The 24,744-nt window shown below is 38.9% G+C and overlaps 2 protein-coding genes across 4 annotated transcripts; both read left to right on the forward strand.

The window, feature by feature from the left end:
• Positions 1–1,984: 1,984 nt before the first annotated feature.
• mtmr9 (myotubularin related protein 9) lies at positions 1,985–15,379 on the forward strand. Of its 2 annotated transcripts, none has more exons than XM_035910446.2 (11): positions 1,985–2,054; positions 2,696–2,880; positions 4,578–4,686; positions 4,840–4,965; positions 5,064–5,237; positions 6,585–6,802; positions 7,819–7,980; positions 8,076–8,217; positions 8,324–8,544; positions 8,800–8,951; positions 13,374–15,379. In XM_035910446.2, exons 2-11 carry the CDS (start codon positions 2,699–2,701, stop codon positions 13,535–13,537), a joined length of 1,650 nt encoding a protein of 549 aa, XP_035766339.1. In that variant the 5' UTR covers positions 1,985–2,054; positions 2,696–2,698; the 3' UTR covers positions 13,538–15,379. The 2 variants fall into 2 exon arrangements, with proteins under 2 accessions (XP_035766339.1, XP_006797230.1); XM_006797167.2 differs by lacking the exon at positions 1,985–2,054 and adding an exon at positions 2,233–2,303.
• A 2,924-nt stretch (positions 15,380–18,303) lies between these two features.
• tdh (L-threonine dehydrogenase) lies at positions 18,304–24,706 on the forward strand. 2 transcript variants are annotated; one of them, XM_006797166.3, is made up of 9 exons: positions 18,304–18,449; positions 20,010–20,204; positions 20,577–20,619; positions 20,740–20,810; positions 22,049–22,198; positions 22,292–22,464; positions 22,685–22,775; positions 23,197–23,466; positions 23,582–24,706. In XM_006797166.3, the coding sequence occupies exons 2-9, from the start codon at positions 20,018–20,020 to the stop codon at positions 23,719–23,721; spliced, it is 1,125 nt and encodes a 374-aa protein (XP_006797229.2). In that variant the 5' UTR covers positions 18,304–18,449; positions 20,010–20,017; the 3' UTR covers positions 23,722–24,706. The 2 variants fall into 2 exon arrangements, with proteins under 2 accessions (XP_006797229.2, XP_006797228.2); XM_006797165.3 differs by lacking the exon at positions 18,304–18,449 and adding an exon at positions 18,489–19,336.
• The last annotated feature ends 38 nt before the right edge of the window (positions 24,707–24,744 follow it).

Raw genomic sequence — 24,744 nt, forward strand, 5'->3', positions numbered from 1 at the left:
TTATAACTTCTTCTTTTTTGTAGGTTGCGGATCTTTTATAACAGATGCTAAATGAAATCATCTTCACATTTCTCAGAGCATCCTCTTAAAAAAAAGATAGAGGTTAAGTTACTCTGTTGTATTCTGTGAAGTGCATGTTTGGTTTGAAAGTTATTTTTTATCAGTGACAGCAAAGCATCCTCTCCCCAGAAGATGAGCAGTTATTTGGTTTGTAAAGCAATGCTGGGTTTCACATTCAATTTAGCCCTGGTGTCTATACAGTGCTCCCTATGATGTGGGCTGGGAAGGCCCAGAGCAAACCATCTATTGTGAAGCTTAGACAGGCTGCAAGTGAAGCAAATACCGTGCTGATTTGCAATACATCACAGACACACACACACACACCCACACAATGCTCAGAATGTCTAAAACAAAATGGTCCACAGTAGCCTCTGCCAAGCTATCTGCTATTCTTCTTCTCTTTCCAAAAGCGTTCACCTCTTTAGGGAGTCTGCCGTTCAGACTCCTTGTGTGTTCCTTCATATGCTTTAAGATCTCAGCGGGCAGTTGTCCTCGCTATTCAGAGAGCTAAGACAAAAACCTCAGGCAACGTTTCTTCTTTTTTCCCACCCCTGCTGCACGCCCTTTCTTTAGAATAAACTCCCCAGCCGCCTTCAGCTAATGCAGCGCACACATGATCTTTAAAGCCCGAGTCAAAATGTCATTATCTCTAATGAGTATGAGTGTGTGCAGCTTTTTAATCTCCTGATTATTTAATCAGCATCCATAAAGCAGAAAAGTGCAGTTTAGTTTGAGCTCATGCTTAGCCTTGTCAGTAGGTCCCCTCCTCCTCTGTCATTTGTATTTAAGGGTACTGAAGTCTCCTGTGTCAGTTCTGCCCCTGCCAGCTGCCTACTGGCTCCTCCTTCTCTACTCCCCCCCCCCCCCCCCCCCCTCCTCTTCTTCCTCCTCCTCCTCCTCAGGCCAGATATGACTTCTCTTTGCTCTCCTTGTTAAACTTTGCTACACCAGCCTGTCAAACTGTACTTGGAACTACACAAAGACCCAACACTAGACTTTTTTTCTTTTGGGGCCTCAAATCATTGGACTTAATATTAACTGTTAAAACTCTGTCTTCAGTTTACTTTAACTCCTCTTTTTTCAATTGTATACCGGACTCAGCAGGTCATTGTTGTCCACTTATTTTTTCTTTTTGTTGTTGTCTAAGTTGTCTTGATACATTTACATTGTAGTTTACAGCTTGTGCGTTTCCCTGACTTACTGCAGTCTTACTTTGCATACCTATCTGTGATCAGTGGTATTATCAGGCCTCCACCACCAGGCTGGATCAATAATTTAGTGTAATTCTTCTTCTTTCTTTTTTTTACAGTCTATAGCAACAATTGTCAACAACAGTCACACCAAGTTGCTTCATGTTGTAAGGTAAAGAACCTACAATATTAGAAAGAAACTTCTATTACCAGATGAGCTCCTATAAGGAAGCAGTTGGAAACTGTGGGAATGACAATCTCTCTGTTAACAGGAGAAATCTCCAATGGAAACAGACTCAATTAGACAGGAGAGAGAGAGCCAGAGTTTAATAATTGCCAATAATTAAATTGAGTAGTGGTGTGTAAACCCGCAGGAAGTGAAAAGAGGTACGTGATTCAGTGCATCATGGGAAGCTTCCCAGCAGTCTAAGCCTATTACAGCATTACAAAGAGATGGCTCAGGGTCACCTGATCCAGCACTAACTCTAAGTTTTATCGAAAAGGAAAGTTTTAAGCTTAATCTTAAATAACATGTCTAAATGTATAACATGACTCACAGCACATCTATCATCATACATTATTTACCCGGTGAAATCAGGGCAATACTGTTTAGACTTCTGAAAGCCAGAAATCTCTCAAACGTACTCCAATGTCACCACCTAGTGACCTTTTTTGATATTCTCGGTAGACCCCAAACACACAGACACTAAAATGAAACAGCCTTTCACGGATTTTCAGAAGCCTTGTGGATGAACCACAGATCTGACGCTGCCAAACCACTAAACTCTAACTCACTGTGTTGCTGTATGTATGTTTAAACATACTTATATATAATATATGGACATTCTAAGTTCTTCGGGGGCTTTATAGATTTAAAGTATAACGCTAATGTTAAAAAACACAGGAGAGCACAGAGTCACTTCCCGTTTTAGACGAGAATTGCGGAATTTGGGATGCAAAACTGAGCCGAGAAAAGTCGGTTGTTTCTAGTCGGCGTGTTTTTCTTAACGTACCAGCATCGCCCTGCGACCAAATAAAAGAAAACAGTGCCAGGTAGTTGTACGATAAATCTTTTTAGTATTGGTGAAAAACGCTCCTTGTTGTTTTTAATATTTATATTATACGTGATGTTTGTGTTTTCGCTTGAGTTTCGAAATGTCGGCCGTTTTTTATGGCAAATTATCCTCCTTTCTGTCACGATTAGCCTGCTAGCTGACGTTAGCGGTTTAATTTCCGGGATAGAATAACTTTATCAAGATGACCGATTTTTGCATTACTTTTTCATCTTTACTGTTAACCGACATGGACGTACACGATATATGTCTCCTATATGTCGACAGAGCTTGCGCTGGCCTGTCTTTACAATAATAGTAGCATGACCTAACCAATAGCGTTGTCTTTATGCTTTAAAATCACAGCGGCTTTTTTTCTTTCTGTCTGGTCAGATTATGGAGTTTGCAGAGCTAATAAAGACACCCAGGGTGGACGGGGTTGTCCTACACAGGCCTTTCATGCCTACTGTGGAGGGAACTCTGTGTTTGACTGGTCATCACCTGATTCTCTCCTCCAGACAGGACAACACGGAGGAGCTGTGGCTGCTTCATTCAAACATTGACTCGATAGAGAAGAGGTGACAGCGTTGTGTTGTTGTTTTTCTAAATTACTGTTATGTAATCTCTTTATGAAAATGGTACATCACCTACCCTAAATAGATGCAGGTCAGTAGGGCATGTATTTGTTAAAGTCCGTTTGAGTTCCGCCTGTTTTTTAGTGCATGCTGCAGATCTGATTATTATTTATTAATAGTGTCCATATGCATAACTTGCTTATAGTTAAACTGGTTAGAGAAACTAACATTAACTGGTTAAAGACACGGGGCTTGTAGTGGCAAAGAATTTGTTTTTCTTCACTGCTATTTCTGGTAATTGTACCGTTTTTAAACATTTTAGGTTGGACACAAAATCAGGTTGGACACACAAGCTTCAGGAGGTTTGCCTAGTACTTAACTGTCAGTTTCTATTCCAGTATTGGCCTAATAACCTGCAGACAATCTTAAGGTTTAATTTGAGGTTTTGGTATGGGCTTTCTAAATGGAGAATAACTTGGAACAGTGGTAAAACTTCCCAAGAGTGCCCAGCCGACCAACACTGACACATCAAGGAGGTCTGAATAGACACAAGATCAACCTTTAAACAACTGAAGGCCTCAGTTAAAGCCACTGTTCATGATTTAACAATAAGAAAGATGCTGCGCAAAAATGGCATCCATGGGAGAGTTCCAAAGTGAAAAATCACTGCTGACCAAAAAGAACACAAAGGGCTTGTCTCACATTTTATAAAAGATATCTTGATGATCCCCAAGACTTTTGGAAAAATACTTTGTGGACTAACGAGACAGAAGTTGAACCTTTTGGTATGAAACTAACATGGCATTTTATTTAAAAAACAAAGTCATACCAGCAGTCAAACACGGTGGTGTTAGTGTGATGGTCTGAGCTGCATTGCTGCTTTGGAATCTGGATGGCTTGCTGTATTTAATAAATTCCCCACTACCCAAAAATCCTGAAGGAAAATGTTCAATCATCAGTTCATGCCCTGAAACTCAAGCACACTTTGGTTATGCACCAGGACATTGGTCTGAAACACACAAGTGTTCTGAAAGACTCATTGCCAGTTATCACAAACACTTGATTGCAGTTCTTGCTGCCAAGGGTGGCAAAACGTTATTAGGTTTTTTTTAGATAGTGCCAGGTAGGTTTGGATATCAATTTCCTTTAATAAATTACATCATTTTAAAATGGTATTTTGCATTTACTCAGGTTGTCTTTGTCTAATATTAAAATATATTTGATCTGAAACATTAAAGTGTGACAAATATGCAGAAAAACAAAACAAAAAACGAAGCAGGCAAATACATTTTCACAGCACTGTATTGTCTCTTTCATTGTAAAGCAAATGACTCATAAATCCTCCTGCCTTTCTGACTGAACTTCATGCAGATGCCTTCACATTAATCCATTAAGAATGGATTTATGCAGCTCATTGTACTTGGATACGGGCCAATCCACTCTTTCATCTGTAGCTGGGGCACGTTGCTGCTTAGAGCTTACGTACTGAGCACTGAGTACTGATACTGCCTTTAATAACAATCACTGAATCTACAGTCAAACTAAAAGTTGTTTCAACGATTCTTCCAGAAACCCAACATGACGATAACATAGAAATTACACACAGAAAGCCGAGCTGTAGGGCTCAGAGTAGTTCACTGATACTCTGTGTTTGTTCATGACATTCATCCTCTTTATTGTGCTCACCTTTTAAATTTTAGATTTGTGGGGTCTTTGGGGCACATCACTGTCAAATGCAAAGACTTGAGAATGATTCAGCTTGAAATCACTGGTATGGAGGAGTGTCTCAACATTGCCAGCTCTATCGAGGTAAGAACAAAGGCTCCCCGTCGGAAAGAGAGTGATTATTTTTAGCTACGCTATATTTTTCTCTCAGGCTCTCTTTGTTTTTGTCATGTCAAGTTAAATTCTGCATGTGATTAATATTGTGAATAACAAGTCAATGTTTTCATTCCTCTCAAGGCTCTGTCCACTCTTGATTTAGTCTCCCTGATGTACCCTTTCTTCTACCGGCCAATGTTTGAAGTCATAGAGGATGGATGGAATTCATTTCTTCCCCAGAATGCCTTTAAAGATTTGGAGTCCATGGTACGTTTAGGTGACATTACAGAGTAATTCAATTTGAATCAGGGTTATTGGACCTTTTTTTGTTTTGTTTTCTCCATCCTCTCTACCTCACTTTGCAGACAGATGAGTGGAGGCTGAGTGAGGTCAACAAAGACTTCAGCTTGTGTCCGTCATACCCCCCACTAGTGGCAGTACCCAAAGATTTTGATGATGAAACGCTGAAGAAAGTAGCCACTTTCCGTCACGGTGGCCGTTTTCCAGTACTTAGCTACTACCACAAGAAGAACGGCATGGTAAGCGCAAGAAAAATAATTTCTCTGCCTTTGACCGTCTCTTTTACTTCTCATCGTTTGTGTTTTTGAACATTATAGCTAGGGATGGACTGATCCCATATACAATACCGGTATGGGTCCGATCCTGACCTAAATTACTGGATTGGATATCAGGGAGTAATAAAAAATGTAACCCGATCCATTAAATATAACAAAAGCACCTCACGAAACTTGCAAAATGGCTTAACCCAGGTAGTGACCTTAGCACATCGGGGGCAGTACGCATCACGTGATAGTGCGGCTGTTGCGTGGGAGACCTGTCGGTGGTCTGGAGTTGCTTGTCACTGAAAGCATCTGGAGCCTTGCTACGTGCTGCCAAACCGGTATTTCACCTCTGAGCAAGCTGTCCCAGAGAAGTAAAGCAAGTGTGTAAGTTCATCTCTGAATGTTTGTAAAGCATTCTTACGTTAAGCTTAACAACCGATATATGGAGCTCAGACGTCTGTGCGTCTGACCGTACAATGGATAGACTCAAGATTTACTTTGGGAAAAAAAAAATTGTGTTGCAGGCTAAACAGTTCCATGGTTCCCAAAAAACTATGAAAAACACTTTTTTTTCATACTTATGTTTTGTATAGAAATTACACAAAAGTCAGTCTCAGGTTAAATGTGATTGAAACAGCTTACACTGACATCCATGTTGATAAATGTGTCATGAAGGCGTGTTTGCATTTGTTTGCACTGCTTTCCACTCTGGATGTCTATTTATGCTAAGCTTTAAGTATAAAAGGGTCCATTCTACAACCCGTTTTTGTTGTTGTTGTTGAATATAAACATTATTTATAAACATATTAAATAAAAAGATAAGTATTGCCGAAATGCAAAATATTTTGGATGCAGTATATTTTTTGCAAGTGTAATAGAATATCTTTAGTGTTTTGTCTTTTTAAATTTGAGTATGAACTGTTGGGAATAAATAATTTTTACAGTGCCTCAATAATGCTATGCTTTTTTATTAATAAGTGTTATAAAGTTATATAGTGTAGTATTAAGTGGACACAGCCCTGAAAATAAAGGCATGAGACCATGTGTCCTTGGGGAGTGGAAAGCTGGGGACCATCTCTAGTGGAAAGTTATTGAGACACTGTTGTTTAGATTAGAATGAAGGAGCTTCTGTAATAAAACTGTTGGACATATACAAAATGCAGCAAGATATTTAAAAAAAACAAACCGTTTTATTGATCATAAAATAAACTATGTTGGATTCATATTAGTATCGACAGATATCCAAATTCATGATATCGTATCGGTCATAAACAAAGTAGCCATCTCTAATTATAGGGGTTGATAAATCACTTCCACTTTCAGGTGATGATGCGAGCAGGACAGCCACTGACGGGCACCAATGGGCGACGGTGTAAGGAGGACGAGAAGCTGATCAACGCCACTCTGCGGCCAGGAAAGCGCGGTTACATCATTGATACACGTGCTATCAATGTTGCTCAGCAGGCCAAAGCCCGAGGTGGAGGGTTTGAGTTGGAGGCCAACTACCCACAGTGGAGAAGGATCCACAAGGCCATTGAAAGGTGATTGGACACTTAGATATTAAGAAGACAGTAACACTTTATAATGCAACCTGTTTAGAGTCTGTTGCATTGCAATTCCCTCATGATTAAATGGAATTTCAATTTATTTTATTAGAAATTAAAATGTCATTATAATTGCCTTTAAATGCTTAAAGGTGGGTTCGCTAGAATACGGGGTAACAGCTCACCTTTATACAGGAAACAAAGGAATAATTATACTGTAAGTACATTTAAGTAGTGCCTGAATTCTGGCAGTTTTGCAAGACAGCAGATACAAATGATAGAGTATTTCATTTTAGGCACTGCATTAAATTTCTTGAAAATTTTGCAGAAAAACAAACAATGTTCCCCCATCTTACATCATAAGTACACTGTACTTTTCCCAGCTTGGGTTGGATTATGGAGTTGCTTAACCTTGCCTAACTAACTGCCTAACAGGAACAGAGACACTCTTTTTACTGTACACTCCTTTTGAAAGTTTTGCTTGAAAAGTGATTGTGAAAGAAAAAAGTACTTGGCTTCATCATTCATCATTATACAGTTAGACAGCCAAGCAGATTTTGAAGGTATTTGTTTTTTCTTGTAAGCTGATAAGGGAGAACACGTCTTAAGGACATTTGAATAATAGAACGTCCATCATGCACATCAACATAAAGAATATTAAAAAAACAAAGATGTAAAAAGGCATGATTAATCCACTCCATAATATGGCACTGAAAAGTGCAACTTGTGTTTTTCTGCAAAATTACCAAGAAATTGCACGGCTTAAATTTACTTGTGTTTTAATTCCCTGTAAAAAGCTGACTCGTTACCCCTACTTTTAATTATTTGCAGGTAAATATAATGACAATGTTTTTTCAAATAAAATACATTAACTTTTAATTTAATGAAAAGGGAATCACACCCTTAGTTGTGGGCTGTATTTGTAAAGTATTACTGAGAAGACTAGATAAAGTGGAAACTGATTGAAAAGTATCTGATACTTTAAATGATCTAAATAAATCTGTTTTTTGCAGGTATAATGTCCTTCAGGAGAGCCTGATTAAGTTGGTGGAGGCATGTAACGACCAGTCCCACAGCATGGACCGCTGGTTAAGCAAGTTGGAGGCTTCCAACTGGCAAACTAATGTCAAAGAGATCCTCACCACTGCCTGCTTGGCTGCCCAGTGTATTGACAGGTCTGTTTTTCATTTGCTTGTCCTCATGTCCCAGTAAACATAAACTCGAAAAGCAGCGAGCAGTGACAGACTGTGGGCTCGTGTGTTTATCTCAGGGAGGGAGCGTCAGTGCTTGTTCACGGTACAGAAGGGACAGACTCCACCCTGCAGGTCACCTCCTTGGCTCAGATCATCCTGGATCCCGGCTGCAGGACCGTTAAAGGCTTTCAAAGCCTGGTAGAGCGGGAGTGGCTCCAGGTGAGCTTTGATGCATTGTTTAGAGCCAAATGTTGTCTTTTCTTTCACCTTCTCCTCCACAGTGTGAGTGTTTCCACTCATTTCACCTCTTTGACTGCTTACACAGGCTGGTCACCCTTTCCAGCAGCGCTGTGCCCAGTCTGCCTTCTCCAACAGCAAGCCTCGCCATGAGGCCCCTGTCTTTCTTCTCTTCCTGGACTGTGTGTGGCAGATCCTTCGCCAATTTCCCTGCTCCTTTGAATTCAACGAGAGTTTCTTGGTACTGCTTTTCGAACACGCCTACGCATCTCAGTTTGGGACATTCTTGGGCAACAGTGCAGCTGAGAGGTAAGATAGGAGTTGGCTGCTGTAAGACCTTCAGTTTATGTCAGGGCTATGCTTTCAGCTGTGTGATGTGGGTGTCAATGTGGGTGTCACTACGTAGTTTAAGAATACATCATTTGTTATTATTTGTTGTATTTCTGATAGTTAGGTCATGCAAAAATCACGATGCTCTCCCTGCAGCTGTGAACCACCTCTGATAAAACAGCTGTGAACCAGTTTTCTTATTGGTTAGTCTGACACATTTCTGTCTTTTCACAGAGCCAGACTGTGCTTGCCTGAAAAGACTGTGTCCCTTTGGTCATGGGTGAATCGGCCGCAGGAGCTGGAGCGTCTGACCAACCCACTTTACGAGCCCAACAGTCTTGTGATCTGGCCATCTGTGGCCCCTCAGAGTCTGCTGCTGTGGGAAGGTAAGAAACAAATATATTCGTAGGTATCTCTTAAGAAGAGGAAGAGGAGGTAGAAGGGAGGTCTGGGTGTCTGTACAAAAGACATCTGCCTCTGTGATCTATAATAGATGGATAGATAGAAAAATCAGCAAATTTAATTTTCAGACCTTGTTTCCTTTTTTATAAAAGAAAGTTTCCTAAAGTGAAAAAAAAGGAAACATGCCGGATAATTTTAAGTTTTAAAATAATAAAGTACACATAAAGTTTTGTTTGCAGGTTTTAAGGGAACATTTATAGCTGGGAGTATTTTTTTTAATTTAATCTTTAATCAGTTTCAGCTGTATTTATGTATTTTTTATACATACATTAAATCCAACTGTTACACTGAGTGTCTCATTTACAACACGAAAGCAATTAAATGGCACATGTTAATATTCTTCAATGAAAGCAGTCCAGTGAGACCACATGCTGTACATATTTTGCAGTTTTGACTCATGCTTTAAGTTTATTCTCAGTCTGAAGATGGAGTAGGTTAATATCTAAAAACCCACCGTGAGGATCAGGTGATAAAACTGCTTTTGTAGGCAGGTACACGATTAGAAATTGGGCTACTCATAATTAACAATACACATTTGCTCACTCATACGTTCTGAAATCTAACCAGTAGGGGGCACCATTGATTTGAGCATTTGAACCCTGAATGACCCTGACACCCACTCGGACCCAAGGACCAGCTATTTGTGCTTTCCAAGGTTACAAGCATGAAGACAAGGATACATACATTGTACAGGATTTTTAAAAAATATTATCAGCAAATAATTTTAGATAAATAAACAAAATGTTGCACGTCAATTTATTCATTTTACAGTCACCTTTGATCTTTAGTAAAGATAAGCATTCAGTCCCATGATTATCCAATAGTGAACGAACTATTGGTTGCAGCTTTGTCATGTCGTGTACAGCTACTAGGTGAGGTATGTGATCAGTGCTGTCTGACCTGCCACCTGGAACTAGGCAAGATGACTCAGCTGAATTTCATGTAACTTGGTGGAGAGGTGGTACTTGTGCAAAAGTTTCCAGTATAGCTAGCATTATGAATCATTTTACAAGAAGAGGTAGAACACACTTTGGCATTTGGGAAATTGTTCAAAATGCTCCTGAGGTGTGTCCGTGACATGTTCAGCCTGCCTGTGTGTCTTTTTACAAACGGTTTCCTCACTGAGAGGCAGTGTGATGATATTATAGTAAAGCATAAGTAGCAAAATGGTGCTAAATAAAGAAGCACTGATATAGGCGTACAACCACCAAATCTGTTGTGGGTAATTTAAAGTGCTGTTTGTTCACAAGTGCCTTTTGGCATTAAACACAAACATCATGTATCAGTGGAGGTTATATCAGAATATCAGTGTATATAAATGTGATCCTAAATCTTTTTAAATCAAAATTATTTGATCATTTTACATGATCGTTTTTATTTAAATTGCCAGATAAAACCAGCTTTACTAATGTTAGCATTATATCATCATTGTTTTTGGTTTAAAATTATTACTTTTTTCACATTTTTCACACTTTTTAAACCACTGACAATTCAATTCAATTTTATTGAAATGACAGTGTACTAATTTGATTTTAACAAATTCAGAATGAATATGTAAGTCTGAATTTGTCTAAATTGTGAATTTGAGTGACTGCAGTGAAACTTAAAACATTTTTTGATTTGCTAAACTCTTAATTGATGAGGGTGTTTTTCTCCCCACAACTTTAATAATGGTGGTTATTCTTATTCTTAACTATGGTTGTCTTAATGTCAGTGGGTTCAGCATAGTACAACAAGTACAACAAAGCCCTGGGGAGATCTGTGTTAGACCATTCATAAAGAAAAATTGGGGGAGGGGGAATCCAGACCAACTAGAGGTCATTAGGTTAGTAGGGGCCTCTCTTACTGCCCAAAGCCTTAGAATCACATTCACACTATATGAAGTAGAATGCATAAGAACTGAGTGGAGCACGTGATATCCTGCTTATGCAGCTCTTTCATAGAAAGTGACGCACACTCCTCAGCCCACCTTAAAAGACCCAATGGAAGTCCTGAACTCTAGCTGCTGATGTGGACACTAAAAGAAACTGATGGCATGTGTAAAATCTTTACATCCCAAAAGTTCTGTGTAATTCTTAGTGAAATAATATTGAATAAAAATAATGGTTTAACTAAAAAAACAAAAAATGCACTAAAATATTGTTTTTTTTAACTGGACTGCAGTTTGAACACTTTAAAGGTGTTGAGTAAAAATGTGGAGGTTTTAGTCATTTTATTTGAGTAGCACATTTAAGAACAGCAGACTTTAACCTCCTAAGACCCGAACTCTTCCACAGCATACATTTTTAATTTCTCTTTGATATTTGGGCATATTGGGGCCCGATGAATGTAAAAACAAAGAATTACCAGATTTTTATTTTATTTTTTTTTTACCTTTTTCTGTTTTTAAGAAAAATAGGAGCCACATATGAAGATATTTGTTTAAAATTTTGATAGAACAGTAGCAGTATAATGTCCTTGTAAGTGGATATCAGGCCCTTGTAGAGCAAAATTAAGTATTTGGTCTAATTAACCCAAAATGTGATGTCCACATATGTGGACGCCAGGTCCTAGGAGGTTAAATAGGGTGCTGCACAACAGACAAGTGAAACCACAATTTAAACTGTTGAAATTAAATTTTAAAAAATAGCTAAAAGACATGTAAGAGTTAAAACACTGATAAACATGACTTTTAAACATTTTAAAATCCAATTAGAAAAAGACTTTACAAATACAAAGGAAAGAAATGGAAAGCAATCAACACTATTCACAAAAGACACAAAGGTTATAAATTCAATATAATTCCAGAAAGTTAATGAGCAAAAGGATTTCAGGATTATTTCTGAACTACACGGGTATAACTGTGTAATAAAATCCAGGACAGGTGAAATGTCAGTTATCCATCTTGGGCCTTTCTGTGTGGAGTTTGCATGTTCTCGGTTCTTGGTTGGGCGATAAAACTTCAAAACTATGTAATGGTATTTCAAGGAAATTTATGATAATGATATTTCTGATAATATAGAGGGAAAAAATGTGCATAGGGCAACTTTTGGGTAGAAGGATTTATTTTTCAGCACAAACAAAACGAAGGGCTTTTCCGTCCTTCTTTTCTGACAGTCACTGATGACACAGCTAAGTGTCTTAAAACATCAGCAGCAAAGCTTATTTAAAAGAAGAGTAAAAAATGACAGGGTTTTTTTTTTTTTTTTTTCTTCCCAAAACATGAAATTTACAATATGATGCCAATGATCTAAGATGCAAAGAAATACTGGAAATATTGCTCACAGTGAGCAATATAGAGACAAAGTACTAGCAGTAAGGCTGAGATGGGTTGGACATGTGCAGAGAAGGGATAGTGGGTATATTGGACAAAGGATGTTGATAATAAAGTTACCATGCAGGAAGGAAAGAGGAAGACCTCGAAGAAGATTCATAGATGCAGTGAAGGAGGATCCACTGTGGTGAGCCCCTAAAGGGATCAGGCAAAAGACAAGATTTATATTTTTCATTAAAGGTGAGGAAATTGGGTAAAAGCAAGGCTTTAATGTCAGCTAAACAACAAGAAATTCACTGAGGGATCAGAGGCAAGTGTGTCTAAATATCAGTAAAAGATATATCAATGGGCATTTGGAGTACAGATCCAAGTTACAGCACATGTTCTAGCAAAGGGCAAAGTTGGCTGCAGTTAATTCATTGTTCCAAATATTGCGTAAACATAGGAATGCACATGCACATCCTTCCGCAGCCACCATACATTTCACAAGTATTTTATTATCAATGACCCAAACTTAAAAAGAACTAAAATAACTGAGATCTTATTGAGTAGTGCTATCTACAGACGTGTTACTGGGTTCAGAAAGCTCAGTTTGTTGACACACGGGCATTCCTTATGACTGAGCGATGGTAAAGCGATGGTTCATTCCAGTCATACAGCTCCTCTGTGTTTACACCCGTTTCTCTGCCAACAGCCTCCAACCACCATTAAGATCCAGTGGTTTTGTTTTTTTTGCGCTCAGCACAAACTATGTGAACTGTTTTTCGAGACTGCTTTAAGTTTTAGACATGTCAGAATCTTGTATTTGTACTCCAACTCAAAGCTCCACAAAGAACCACATCCAGCGCGATAATACACTTTATCTGTTAGCTGTTTGTTTTATTTATCGAAATTATGTGTGTACGTGTATGTGTAAGTATGTGTTATCATAAGAAAGGTGCATGTTTTCCCATTAGTGTACAGTGACTTCACACGCAACGCTTACATAACCTCTATCAAGGTTGTGAGACTGCAGTGTTTAGAAGAAACCAGAACTGGAAGAAACCAGTTTGTGAATTGTTGTTTTCTGATTGGTCCTGCTCTTCTGTGACAGGAGTGTTCCTTCGTTGGAACCGCTCCTCCAAGTGTCTGGATGAGGCCTATGAGGAAATGGTTCATATAATAGAGTACAACAAGGAGCTTCAGACCAAAGTAAACAGCCTGCGCAGGCAGCTGGCCCAGCTTGAAACTGAAGATCCTCTGCTGCATACGCCATAAAGAGAGAGAGAGAGACCTCTAAAAGTAATTGAGATGGTACATTCAAACAATCACAGACATCCCAGCTTTAGCCTTAAACTTTTTTCTTCCCCTTTTTAAAACATAATGTAAGAAAACAACATTATTGTCAAGTTATTCTTTGGAGCATGAACGCGACTAAATGAACTTCAATTCTGACGCTTTAATGAAAAACATTTTTATCATGGTGACTCATTGCAAACTACACTCAAGTAAGAGGAAAACATTTAGAAACAAAAGCACCGTCCTTATTAGCAATTTCTCAGAGTGCAGATAAAAGCTAAACCTCCCTTATTTCACTGTGGTCTAATATCAGTATACAGCCAGACCTACACATGCCTACTGCTCATTTCTATAGATTGTGCTGTGACTGGGCGGCTGATTTCACTGTTGCCAAGCCTCTTCAGACACCCACACTCGTACTTGCCGGCTTCCATTTCTATACACGCAATGTGTAAAAACGACATTGTGGACTTTTGTGCTTCTCAGCACTGATCTTGTGTAGTAGAGGATTAAAGGGGCATTTTAAGGACAGCTGGAGAAAAAAAAGTGTCTCATTTGCTACAGGGTTCACATATTTCGTAAAAGTTCTGCTGAATGTGTACACCCTTAGACCGCTGCAGAGTAACTATGGCAACATATAGGGTGCTGTAAGGGAGCATGTGCTTTTGCTGCACATTGAGATGACATACTAAGCGTAGGTAGGGTCAGGCCAGTGAGGAGGGAGGTTTGTATAATATGTAAAATATCAGATCAATGCTTGACATTCCAGTATCACAGCCAGAATTTACACAAAAGATTTGATGTAACCACGTATAACAATAATCTAACGACTAGATCGGTTGCTGAGCATCTCTGACTTCTTGAGTTTAACATTCAGAACTGATGCACTTTGTGTCAATAGCATTTCTTTATCTGTATGTACATATATGCAAATCAATTTTACTCCCACTTTGAAAACAATCTCTCATCAGTTCTTGCCGTAATAGATGACAAATGTCCAAATATCAAACAGGACAATATGTATCCAACTAACCTACACACATGTTACACTCCAAAACTCGTGTCTCTTCTGGAAAATGTACTTAATTGTCAGCTTCTCACATCCAAGCTCATACTTATCTCACGAACATAGGAATTATCCTAAACTTCAGCGGTCAGTAAAGCTGCATAAAAACATCGTCTGTGTCATTATGGCAGGCTGAAACCCGCAGCGCTCTTTGCTTATAGACCTTAGTTCTTTCATCTTTCAGTGCACTCTTTGGTAGTACCATTAGAAAAACATCATCTAATGTTGTAAATATAAATATATTTTTTGTTATTATGGTCTGGGATTAAAAATTAAATGCACTGCAGCCATCTTTGGCCAGTTTTGTTTGATTGCCTGTAACAGAGTAAATGATCTATGATTTATCTCAATGTCTGCTCAATACTAATACTAATAATCACACTAAGCTTAACTTACTTCCACTACTTTGAAATGCTTTGACAAAGAGAAAGTTTACGTGTATATTTCATGTGTGCATGGATAGAACATTTCTTATAGTTGTATGATGCCTAAGTGATTTTTCGCTTTGTCAAAAAGTTGACAAAATTCAAAAATGTAATTATTATCACATTATTACTGTGTGATTATTTATCACACAGCAGATAAATAATCGTGTCTGTTGTACTTTGTGCAATGTCTTACTGTAAAATCCAGATTCAAAATTATGTGTACATATTTTTGTCGCTGCTGATCAGAATGCTTGAAAAATCTAATATTGATTAAAAGTTGTTGTTGTGGGTTTTTTTTAAGTTTTCACGCCATTAAAATCTGTATCACAACAAAGGAAGCGTTTCAGTCCTTTAATCACCACACAGTCTGTGCATCATTCAGTTTTCCGTGATTCAGTCTCACCAGTCTCATTAAGCTAGTTTCTAATCACAGTAGGGTTTTTTTTGTTTTTTGTTTTAAGAAAACAAAGTGAAAGCCACCTCGTTTGCTGTAAATTGAGCATTTAGCAATAAAATATACCTACCCTACCCTTTACCTATACCTACCCTTTAAAAAGGTCTTCACATACCAAGGGCTAACATTAGGGTAGCCCTTGGTATGTGAAGACCTTTTTAAAAGCCTCTGCTTCATCTCCAACTCTGTATTTTCAAACTATATGAGATGTCTTGGTGGTGGATCTCACTGCTATGGAAGGTGGAAGACACTGACTTGTCTGAGATGAGTCTGAAAGAAGATGTGACACAAACGATATACTGAGAACGTTCACCTTCAAAGTAAAAGTTGGACCTCACTTGTGCAACCGACACATATCAAAAGGCTCAACTTTTACTTTGAAGGTCAACGTGCTCTGTTTACAGTTTGTGTTGCACTTCTCACGTTTTCCGCTTGTCGAATAGCGTACTTTTGCAGACAAATCGGCGTCTTCCATTCAAATTCCTACTGACTGCAGCAAGCTGAAACAACCAAAGCAATCACAGAGGGCTTTTCAGTGCAGCGCCTTATACTTACTTGTGAACAATGTAATGCTACTGACTACCAGCTACCACATGCAGAATACATGTTTTTCTGCAATGAACGAAGGTTTCCAGGCTAGTCGGTCAGTAGGCCTGCGTGAGTGCAACGTCAGCAATTTCACAGCAACTGCCAGTAACCTCCAGTAACCAATCACAGCCAGGTAAGGAGTACACATTTAGTGTTGTATAATAAAAACAATAAAATCAGAAGGGAGGTGTTTATTGTTGAATTCAGAGATGAAGAGAATAATACATTTGTTTTTAACATACTCTTCTTTTCTTTTTCTTTTTTTTACAGTCTGACTTTCTTTTGCAGGAAAAAGCATCGCCCCCTGCTGGCCATTAGAAATAATCCCACTATAAGGCATTTCCTCATTGACTGACACATTGACTTGGAGGCTGTGTCCATCTTTTATATACAGTCAACAGGACAACTTTTTAATGTAAACATGTCAGGGTCATTGTTCCATTATTTTCATGTGGACAAAAATCTGCTTTAAATATGTCAGTATTATTTATTTTTTTCCCCCTTCCAAAGGTTCCAAATACCAGAAAGAAGTCCTAGAAAATATCCACGTTATGTATCCTGTCCTTGACAGTCTGTCCGAAGATTAGTAAACAGCACCCTAATAAAATATGTTTCCACTGCTGTGACGACACAATCATCTGATGCGGCGACTGAGGTAAAAAATAGCCAAGGGTCAGCTGCTTCATAGGGAGAGATATCCGTGTTGCAGTTAGTGTTTACAGTGCTGCTGGTCAGCCACAACTCTTCTGTCTGTATCATTAAGTCTTTGTGTCTATCAATACCCTAATTTCATGTTTATTACTCACAAGGGAACCCTTAAATTTATCTTGAAGCAAGGAAGGATTTTGTGTAGTCAGGTAATATTTTAGATAGAAACTATAGCTTGGTTTATAAGAGACTTTGATTCCCATTTTTAGTAGTGACACTGAGCTATGTAACCTCACAGCTATCAAGTGTCATGTTTGTCTCACATTTCCTGGAATTGCAGGTTACTTAGAAGATTATCCCAGTTTGCGGTTGAAAGGAAAAAATATATTTATGATTTCTTTTTTCTTTCTAGAAAAAAATAAATCTTGTTTTTCTTGCCAAAGATCAGGTCAGCTTGTTTTTCAGGTAGCTGTTTCTTTCTCAGTCATGACAGGCATGGGGGTGTGCTCACATGCTCCACTCATATTCCAGTACAGGCCTTAAGCCCACCCTTTGCTTGCTCCATTCAGCAACGTCATCAGTCGTTCTGGTTCGGCTCTATCTCCTGCAAACAAACCTGAAAGTCAAACAGAAAGTGTGTGCATTCATCATATCGTTCACTGATAAACATCTAGATGCTCTTCATTCTGGCACGTGATTGATCTTGCTGAACTTTTTTGACTTGTGAATGTTTTGGCATAAATCTAATGTGACCTTTTTGTTCTTGTGACTGATGACTTGTTTGCACCTTGTGCTAAACCGTCTGTATTTTCTCTCTGGATTGTGTTTTTCTCAATAGAAACAACTAGGATAACTGCTGAGACTGAGTTTTTTCCCAACTCAGGGATTAATAAAGTATTTCTTATACTTATCTTCACTTATGAAGACGCTTACCTGCTGGAGAGTGCTCTCTTGGATGCACAACTCGGATGTTGTGATGATCTACCCCACTGTTGCCCTTTGTTGAAGTTCAGTCCCTTTTATGTTGCTGAGCTCACAGTTTTTTAGGCACTAACTTTCATCTCATTTGACTGCATGTTGCAGATTCACAGCCACAGCTTCTAAAAGGAAACTGAAAACCATATTTTAAACCTACTCCACTCCTCTTTTTACCCACTTAACTGATGAAGAATAGCACCTCACGGCCTTTCACATCAACTGGCCCCTTTTTTTGGTCGCCTGAAAAGGCGAGGGCCTTATATCCTAAACTCCTCCTGCGATTTAGAGTGGACACTCTTGATCTGAAACTGGACTTTGAGCCCACGTTCATCATGTGAATGCGACTGTCATGGTAAACGTGCATTTGCCACAGTATTTGCACGTTTGACACGGTCGCACCATCCCCTGCCACTGGTATTTTTAAGTAATGCATAAACCGCGTGGCCTCAGATTACGTGGATGCACAAAGATTGACCGGGCGTCGGTGACGCCACGGGAGGGAGTGGTCTGCGAGGAAAGACCGCACCTCCGGGTCTCCGCCAATCCGAGAGAAAGCCGGCTTCCCCTTAAGCAGATGGTCGTTGATATATAGCTTGAAGGCGCAGCTGAGCTGATGCAACACTGAACGGAGATAACGCGAACGTCACGTCAGCATCCCATTCTCAAAAAGACGCAAATCGCAGAGGAGCTTTCTTTCTGTGTGTGGCTGTGTTAACTGCAGATTTTCTGGTGAGTGCACCGATTCCGATATTTGATTTCTTTTACATTTTAAGAACCTGGCCGTTTTTTAATTAGTCCTCTTTTCTAGGGAAATTTAAAATTTAATTTTAGGGAAATTATGCGCAATTTATCAATTCGTGCTTCCACTCTTTTTTCTTCTTTTTTTTAAAATCATGTGTGTTTAACCTTTCTTTCCCGATCAAACCATCTCTCTTTTTTTTTTAAAAAACCAAAGCAAAGTCCTTTTCTGAAGTGCAGCCGGTTGCTAAGTCACAGTGACGTGCTGAGCTCAGACAGAGAAAAATATTTAGGATCTAAAATAGTGGTTGCTCACATTCAGAATTTCGTCCACCCGCAGCAGATTCGCCTTCGTGGAAAAGCAGCTGCACATTGGAGGATATGGAGATCAGTTACGCTGACGTTAAGGAATTAAACGATCGGCATGTCCCATAGAAAGGAGTCTTGGCGAGCTATGTCAACAGAGGAGGGAGCCAGACTGAGCCTATATTAAACAGGGGGCTTATATGATGAGTACCTTAAACGATGTTGGCTCAATATTGAACAGCACATGCTCTCAGAAAGGGATAGGCCACAAGCATGATGGAGCGAGAGAGCGTGCTTTTGTGCAAAAGTGTTGTTTAACCCGTGATCTATGTTATTAATAATTTTATGGTTCAATATATATTTGTAAGAAAATGAAGGCAAACGAAATGAAAGCACATTCCGACTCTGAGTCCATGCCACCCTGATCTTGGCACCGTTTTCCAAGGCTACTGTATGCCGCCGTACGCCCCCTCTCCCTGATTGGCTCTCGTTGAAGGCAGGGCAGTATATATATATATATACTCCAAAGTAACTCCGTTCATTCTTTTACTAGGAAGCTCTTTGAACCCTTGGTAAGTCTTCTGAAGTGATGCGTTGCGTAAAAGTCTAGACGTCCCGTAATGAACGACAGTATAAATAGAGTTTATCAAATTTAGTTTTATTGCGCTATTTTTGCATGAAGTAGTAGCTCATTATGATTAATTTTCTGCAGTTCTGTACCTTTCTAAAGTTATTTGGTGTTTGTGTTTTATAATGTTTTTAGATAGATAGATATAGTTAAAGTCATGTTGCGTTAAAGTTTTGCTTAACTTTAACTGTTTTGGTGTTTTTATGCGCTTTGATCCTTCCATTGCACTCATTTTCTCTGCATCATGTCATTAGCATGTCATTTGTTGCAATCCACATGTTTTCGCTTTTGGTATGTTTTCTCTCATCTCAGTGTTTTCAGATGCGTTTGATCAATCTGCCTAAGGGAATTAAAATAAAAAATGTTCGAGTGCCACTTTTGTCGTTTAAAACTTGTTTGTCCACTTCTCGGAGCTTGAGGCTTGGATATGAGCCCAAAACCTCATGACAAAAATGTTGCGGAGTGAGGCCACCAAATGATGCCAGAGTCTAATTAAATATAAATGCAAATTGGCTTTCATTAGATTTGTAGAGCTCTGCTAGACTTCTTTTTTCATTGGAATTTACCAACCAAAGTGTCACCTAAAAGTAAACAAACACATTGTTCCCTTCCTCCAGGTACCAACATGCCTGTCATGAGGATCTTCAGCAAGGTGGCCAAGCAGGCCTTACTCAGCACCCCAGGCTGTGGCTGCCAGCCCTTAACGGTGGCTGTACGCAACATCAGCTTCTCCCCTCGACAGGTGACCTCTGATGCCAGCTTCCATTCTGTGTCCTTCTCAGAAACAGACCACCCCAAGGTGCTCATCACAGGTACGTACGAAGCATCAGGTTTTGGTCTTTTGCAGCCATGCAGTTTAGTCTAATGCTTTTTTTTTTTTTTTTTTTTTTTAAAAAGGCCGTTTTAAAATGCATGAGGGTTAAAAAAAAAATGCTGTTCTGGGACTTTGAAATCAACGGGGTTTCTGACAAGTTTGGCAATGAGAGCTGAGAGGGATGCCATTAAAAAAATAAAATGTGGGCGTCCAGTGCTGTGACCTTTTTTTCTTATGGCCACTCTCCTCCTGAGGTACTTCAGTCTCCATGGAAACTAAGCGCTGGTACTTATTAGCTGCTGCGCATCTGATTTGTGTGTGGTGTCCTCAGATCACTCATAATATTTCCACCTCCTTCCAACCTCTGCAGGTGGCTTGGGACAGCTCGGTGTAGGCCTGGCCAAATTGCTGAGGTAAGGATTTTAATTTGTCCGAATATAATGAATTACAAGTTTTGTGTTGATTAGCAATTGTAACACAGCAGTTAAACAGTTTATTATAAGGCAAACTTTGTAACATTGGTTCCTTCGCAGGAAGAGGTACGGAAAGAACAACGTCATTCTATCTGACATCCGGAAACCTCAAAACAGCGTTTTCCACAGTGGTGAGTATACTCATATGCTATATAAAAATGTATACAGTTCAGATACACAAAAGATACTCTATTAGCAGTGTTTAATGATTACGTTGCATAGCATATACAAGTACATACAAGACATTTTTTGCCCTTTTCTTTAACTTTTTCTTTATATATATATATATATATAATTATTATTATTATTATATATATACATACATATATATATTATTATTATGTATGTATATATATATAATAATAATAATTATATATATATATATATATATATATATATATATATATATATATATATATATATATATTATTATTATGTATGTATATATATATAATAATAATAATAATTATATATATATATAATAATAATAATAATAATTATATATATATATATATATATATGTGTATATATATATATGTATATATATATATATATATGTATATATATATATTTTAAATTTATATTAACTGGGCACTACCAACCACTCAGCTGCGATGCATACTCTGCTGCATGTGCTGCAGATACTGCTGAGACTATTGTAAATGATTGACTAGGAGCCTCTTCTGAAGAAATAATGCATTTACACCATTTTAAAATCATGGATTATCTTAATCGTGCTTTTGTGCAAAGTAGCACTAAGTGCATTAAATTTACAGCAACGAAGCCCAGGTGTAATTGAAAAAGCCATGTCCAACTGTAATATTTGTAGAGTGTGCAGACAGTCTTTTTTCAGTATGATGATCCTCTTTTGGGTGTATTGCTGACTAATGCCAGCCTTAAAAAAAAGTCAGGGATTTGGCAATACAGGTTGTTACGCTTTTGAAACAAACCACAGCATATTGCGTCAGACTGAAATGGGCACATTTGAATAGTAAAGTGTGCAAATAAAGCCTCTTGCTTTAATATTGATTTTTGCTTTATGGTTTAGGTTGCGTCATGGTTTCCTTTCCCCGTGTGTGTGTGTGTGTGTGTGGGGGGGGGGGGGGGGGGGGGGGTTAATAAATTTCTCTAAATCAACATTTGAAACTTCTTAAGTTACTTTGCTAACATTTAGCAATGATCAGAAGTTGTTTATGAACATGGAGAACATACCAATTCCAAATACACATACTCTCATACATTATCAACTACTGGTGTCCTATTGGCAGCCTGTACTGAAGGCTAGGGAGCATCCTTGACAAACAAGCGCAGTCACCATGAAGGTGAATAAAAACTCTTTACAATGCTTATTCATCTCTGTCGCCATCAGGCCCCTTCATCTACTCAGACATCCTGGACTACAAGAACCTGCGGGAAATTGTGGTGAACAACCGCATCACTTGGCTGGTTCACTACAGCGCCCTCCTCAGTGCTGTTGGAGAGGCTAACGTGGCCTTGGCACGCTCTGTTAACATCACCGGTAAGTGAATTTGTAACCAATCTGTCTCATGTGGGCGTAAAGATGTAGGATTTCATGGGGCACTTGCTGAGTGTTTAGCTGTCTGTTTCTCAGGGCTTCACAACATCCTGGACATTGCAGCAGAGCACGGCTTGCGTCTCTTTGTCCCCAGCACCATTGGTGCCTTTGGTCCCACATCCCCCCGCAACCCTACGCCAGATCTGTGTGTGCAGAGACCCCGCACTATCTACGGTGTTTCCAAAGTACATGCTGAGTTGATGGGAGAGGTGAGAGCTCAGAGTTTAATCTAAACTCTTAATGGGCAAACTTGATATCAAAACTATAGAATGTCCTGAAAACTGATGATCCTCAGTGCATGTGCCTGTTTTTTTTTTTTTTGGTTATTTTGTTTTGTTTTCATCTATCATCAATTGATGACTGTTAAATCTAAGTTCATCTGAGAACCTGCTTGTTCTAAATAGCTGAGTTCTTTCTGTTCTTTAACAGTACTACCACCACCGTTATGGGCTGGACTTCCGCTGCCTACGCTATCCTGGAATAATCTCTGCTGATTCCATGCCTGGTGGTGGCACAACAGGTAGGGCGTTTTCAGACTACAGATAAGGTTACACTTTTAACGGTTGCTTATTCCTGTGCTGCTATCAAGTCTCAACTTTGTTATGCAACTGATCTATTTCAGAGTGTCGTTATAACTTGTTGCATTTTTTTTTTCTTCATGCCAGCGCATAACTTGATCCGGTGTCTCCATATTTTCACTTGTTTGCTCAGCCACCACACCCAAATCCTCTTATCAGTTAGATTTTTAATTACAGTTTAGCTTTTCATAATCACATGTTCCTCGAATATTTTACTTGGAATACTTTGATTCTGCTGCATTTGTTACTTTCTCGTAACAAATGTACTTTCTTTAAGTGCATAACAGAGTTTAGATTTTTCAGCATTTCTGTAACAAGGCTCTTTTTGTTTTTGTTTTTTTTTTCCCCCCCATCTCTGAACAGACTACGCCGTCCAGATTTTCCACGACGCAATCAAAACTGGCAAGTTTGAGTGCAACCTGAGACCTGACACACGGCTGCCCATGATGTACATCGACGACTGCCTGCGTGCCACACTGGAGGTGATGGAAGCACCGGCTAAGACGCTAAGCATGAGGACGTACAACATCAACGCCATGAGCTTCACCCCCGAGGAACTGGCCCAGGAACTCCAGAAGCAGATGCCTGAGCTGGAGGTCACATATGAGGTTGACCCTGTCCGACAGGCAATTGGTAAGCAAGGCTTTGATTTCTTAAAGGAGAAACGTCTCATTAATCTTTGATATTTTTTGATGGTGAAAATCCTATAATAAAAACTGACACATGCTGTAAATCTGTTCCTTTTCAGCTGACAGCTGGCCGATGAACTTTGATGACTCCAACGCACGGAATGACTGGGCCTGGAAACACGATTATGATCTCCCAGAACTCGTTCAGACGATGCTCAACTTCTTTGGCTCAGAAACACGCATGGCTCGTTTTAACTGAGGCAACGCTGCATCAATCGTAGTATTTTTTTAAAATGTTTTTTTTGTACATAATGTAAAACACTGACCAAAGAGAACAGAGAAACATGGCCTATAAGTCATAATTATCATCTCACTTCTCTGTGTAACATCAGCAGGGTCCTTCTTGCTTGCCACCGACCGGGCTTGTCTCAAATGTAATGGTCAATGAGGGCTAGAAAATTCTCACCCCCATCCCTGGAATCTAGTCTCTCCACCTCTGTTTTGCTCTCTTTTATCCCTTTTCTATTTAGAGATTTGGGTGAGGGGCAGTCAATGAGTTGAATTGGTGTCAACATTATCAACATGAAGCTGGGTTTAGATGAAACAAAGGGGTAACTTGCATGCTGAAGAACTGTGCAAAATTTTGCAATATTTTCTGAGGAATCTAGTTAACAAATGGGGAAAGCATTTCTATGTTTTTCTTTTGAAAACCCAAATTGTAAGGGTTTTTTTTTCTGATAAGTTTCCATAATCTGGGAATTTTAGGCCTAAAGCTTTGGGGCCAAACTCAAGCAAGAGGTATACTCGTACACGAGGTGGATCCTTTGTTGCACTTTAGACAGAGTTGGATCTTAAAACCTCTCACAAATAAAGGAGCCTAATCACCTACAGGGATGAATACCTGATACATTGTATCCATTTTTTTCAAGCAGTGTGGTGCAGGGATTCTTAAGAATTGTTTTTTCTTTGTATTCCATGACAAATTATTTATTCTGTTGGTGTTTTCATATGCGGGAGCACTTCTTAGCACTCTCTTTTTCCTTTATTTCCACATGTTGCTGTCCATGTTTATTACTTCATTTTTAACATTAGGTCTTTGATTATTTTCACATGAAAGGGAAATGAGTTTAGAGGAGACTGTATTTCTGTAAACTCTGAAGATTGTCTTCTATGTGAATGTCTTAGCAGGTTTTGCCTGTTCATTCAAACAGCAAGCTTTGACAATAAAAAGAGAAATCACATAACTGTGAGTCCTTTTCCAGTAATTTTCTACACCTTTTAT

The sequence above is a fragment of the Neolamprologus brichardi genome, chromosome 15, assembly GCF_056152115.1.
Source record: "Neolamprologus brichardi isolate AB-2024 chromosome 15, ASM5615211v1, whole genome shotgun sequence".
NCBI lineage: Eukaryota > Metazoa > Chordata > Actinopteri > Cichliformes > Cichlidae > Neolamprologus > Neolamprologus brichardi.

Coding starts and splice junctions, on each gene's coding strand:
- mtmr9 (XM_035910446.2), top strand. CDS start 2,699: ATGGAGTTTGCAGAGCTAATAAAGACACCCAGGGTGGACGGGGTTGTC. Junction 2,881..4,577: donor ATTGACTCGATAGAGAAGAG/GTGACAGCGTTG, acceptor TTTAAATTTTAG/ATTTGTGGGGTCTTTGGGGC. Junction 7,981..8,075: donor GCTGCCCAGTGTATTGACAG/GTCTGTTTTTCA, acceptor TGTTTATCTCAG/GGAGGGAGCGTCAGTGCTTG.
- tdh (XM_006797166.3), top strand. CDS start 20,018: ATGCCTGTCATGAGGATCTTCAGCAAGGTGGCCAAGCAGGCCTTACTC. Junction 20,811..22,048: donor AAACAGCGTTTTCCACAGTG/GTGAGTATACTC, acceptor TGTCGCCATCAG/GCCCCTTCATCTACTCAGAC. Junction 23,467..23,581: donor CCCTGTCCGACAGGCAATTG/GTAAGCAAGGCT, acceptor GTTCCTTTTCAG/CTGACAGCTGGCCGATGAAC.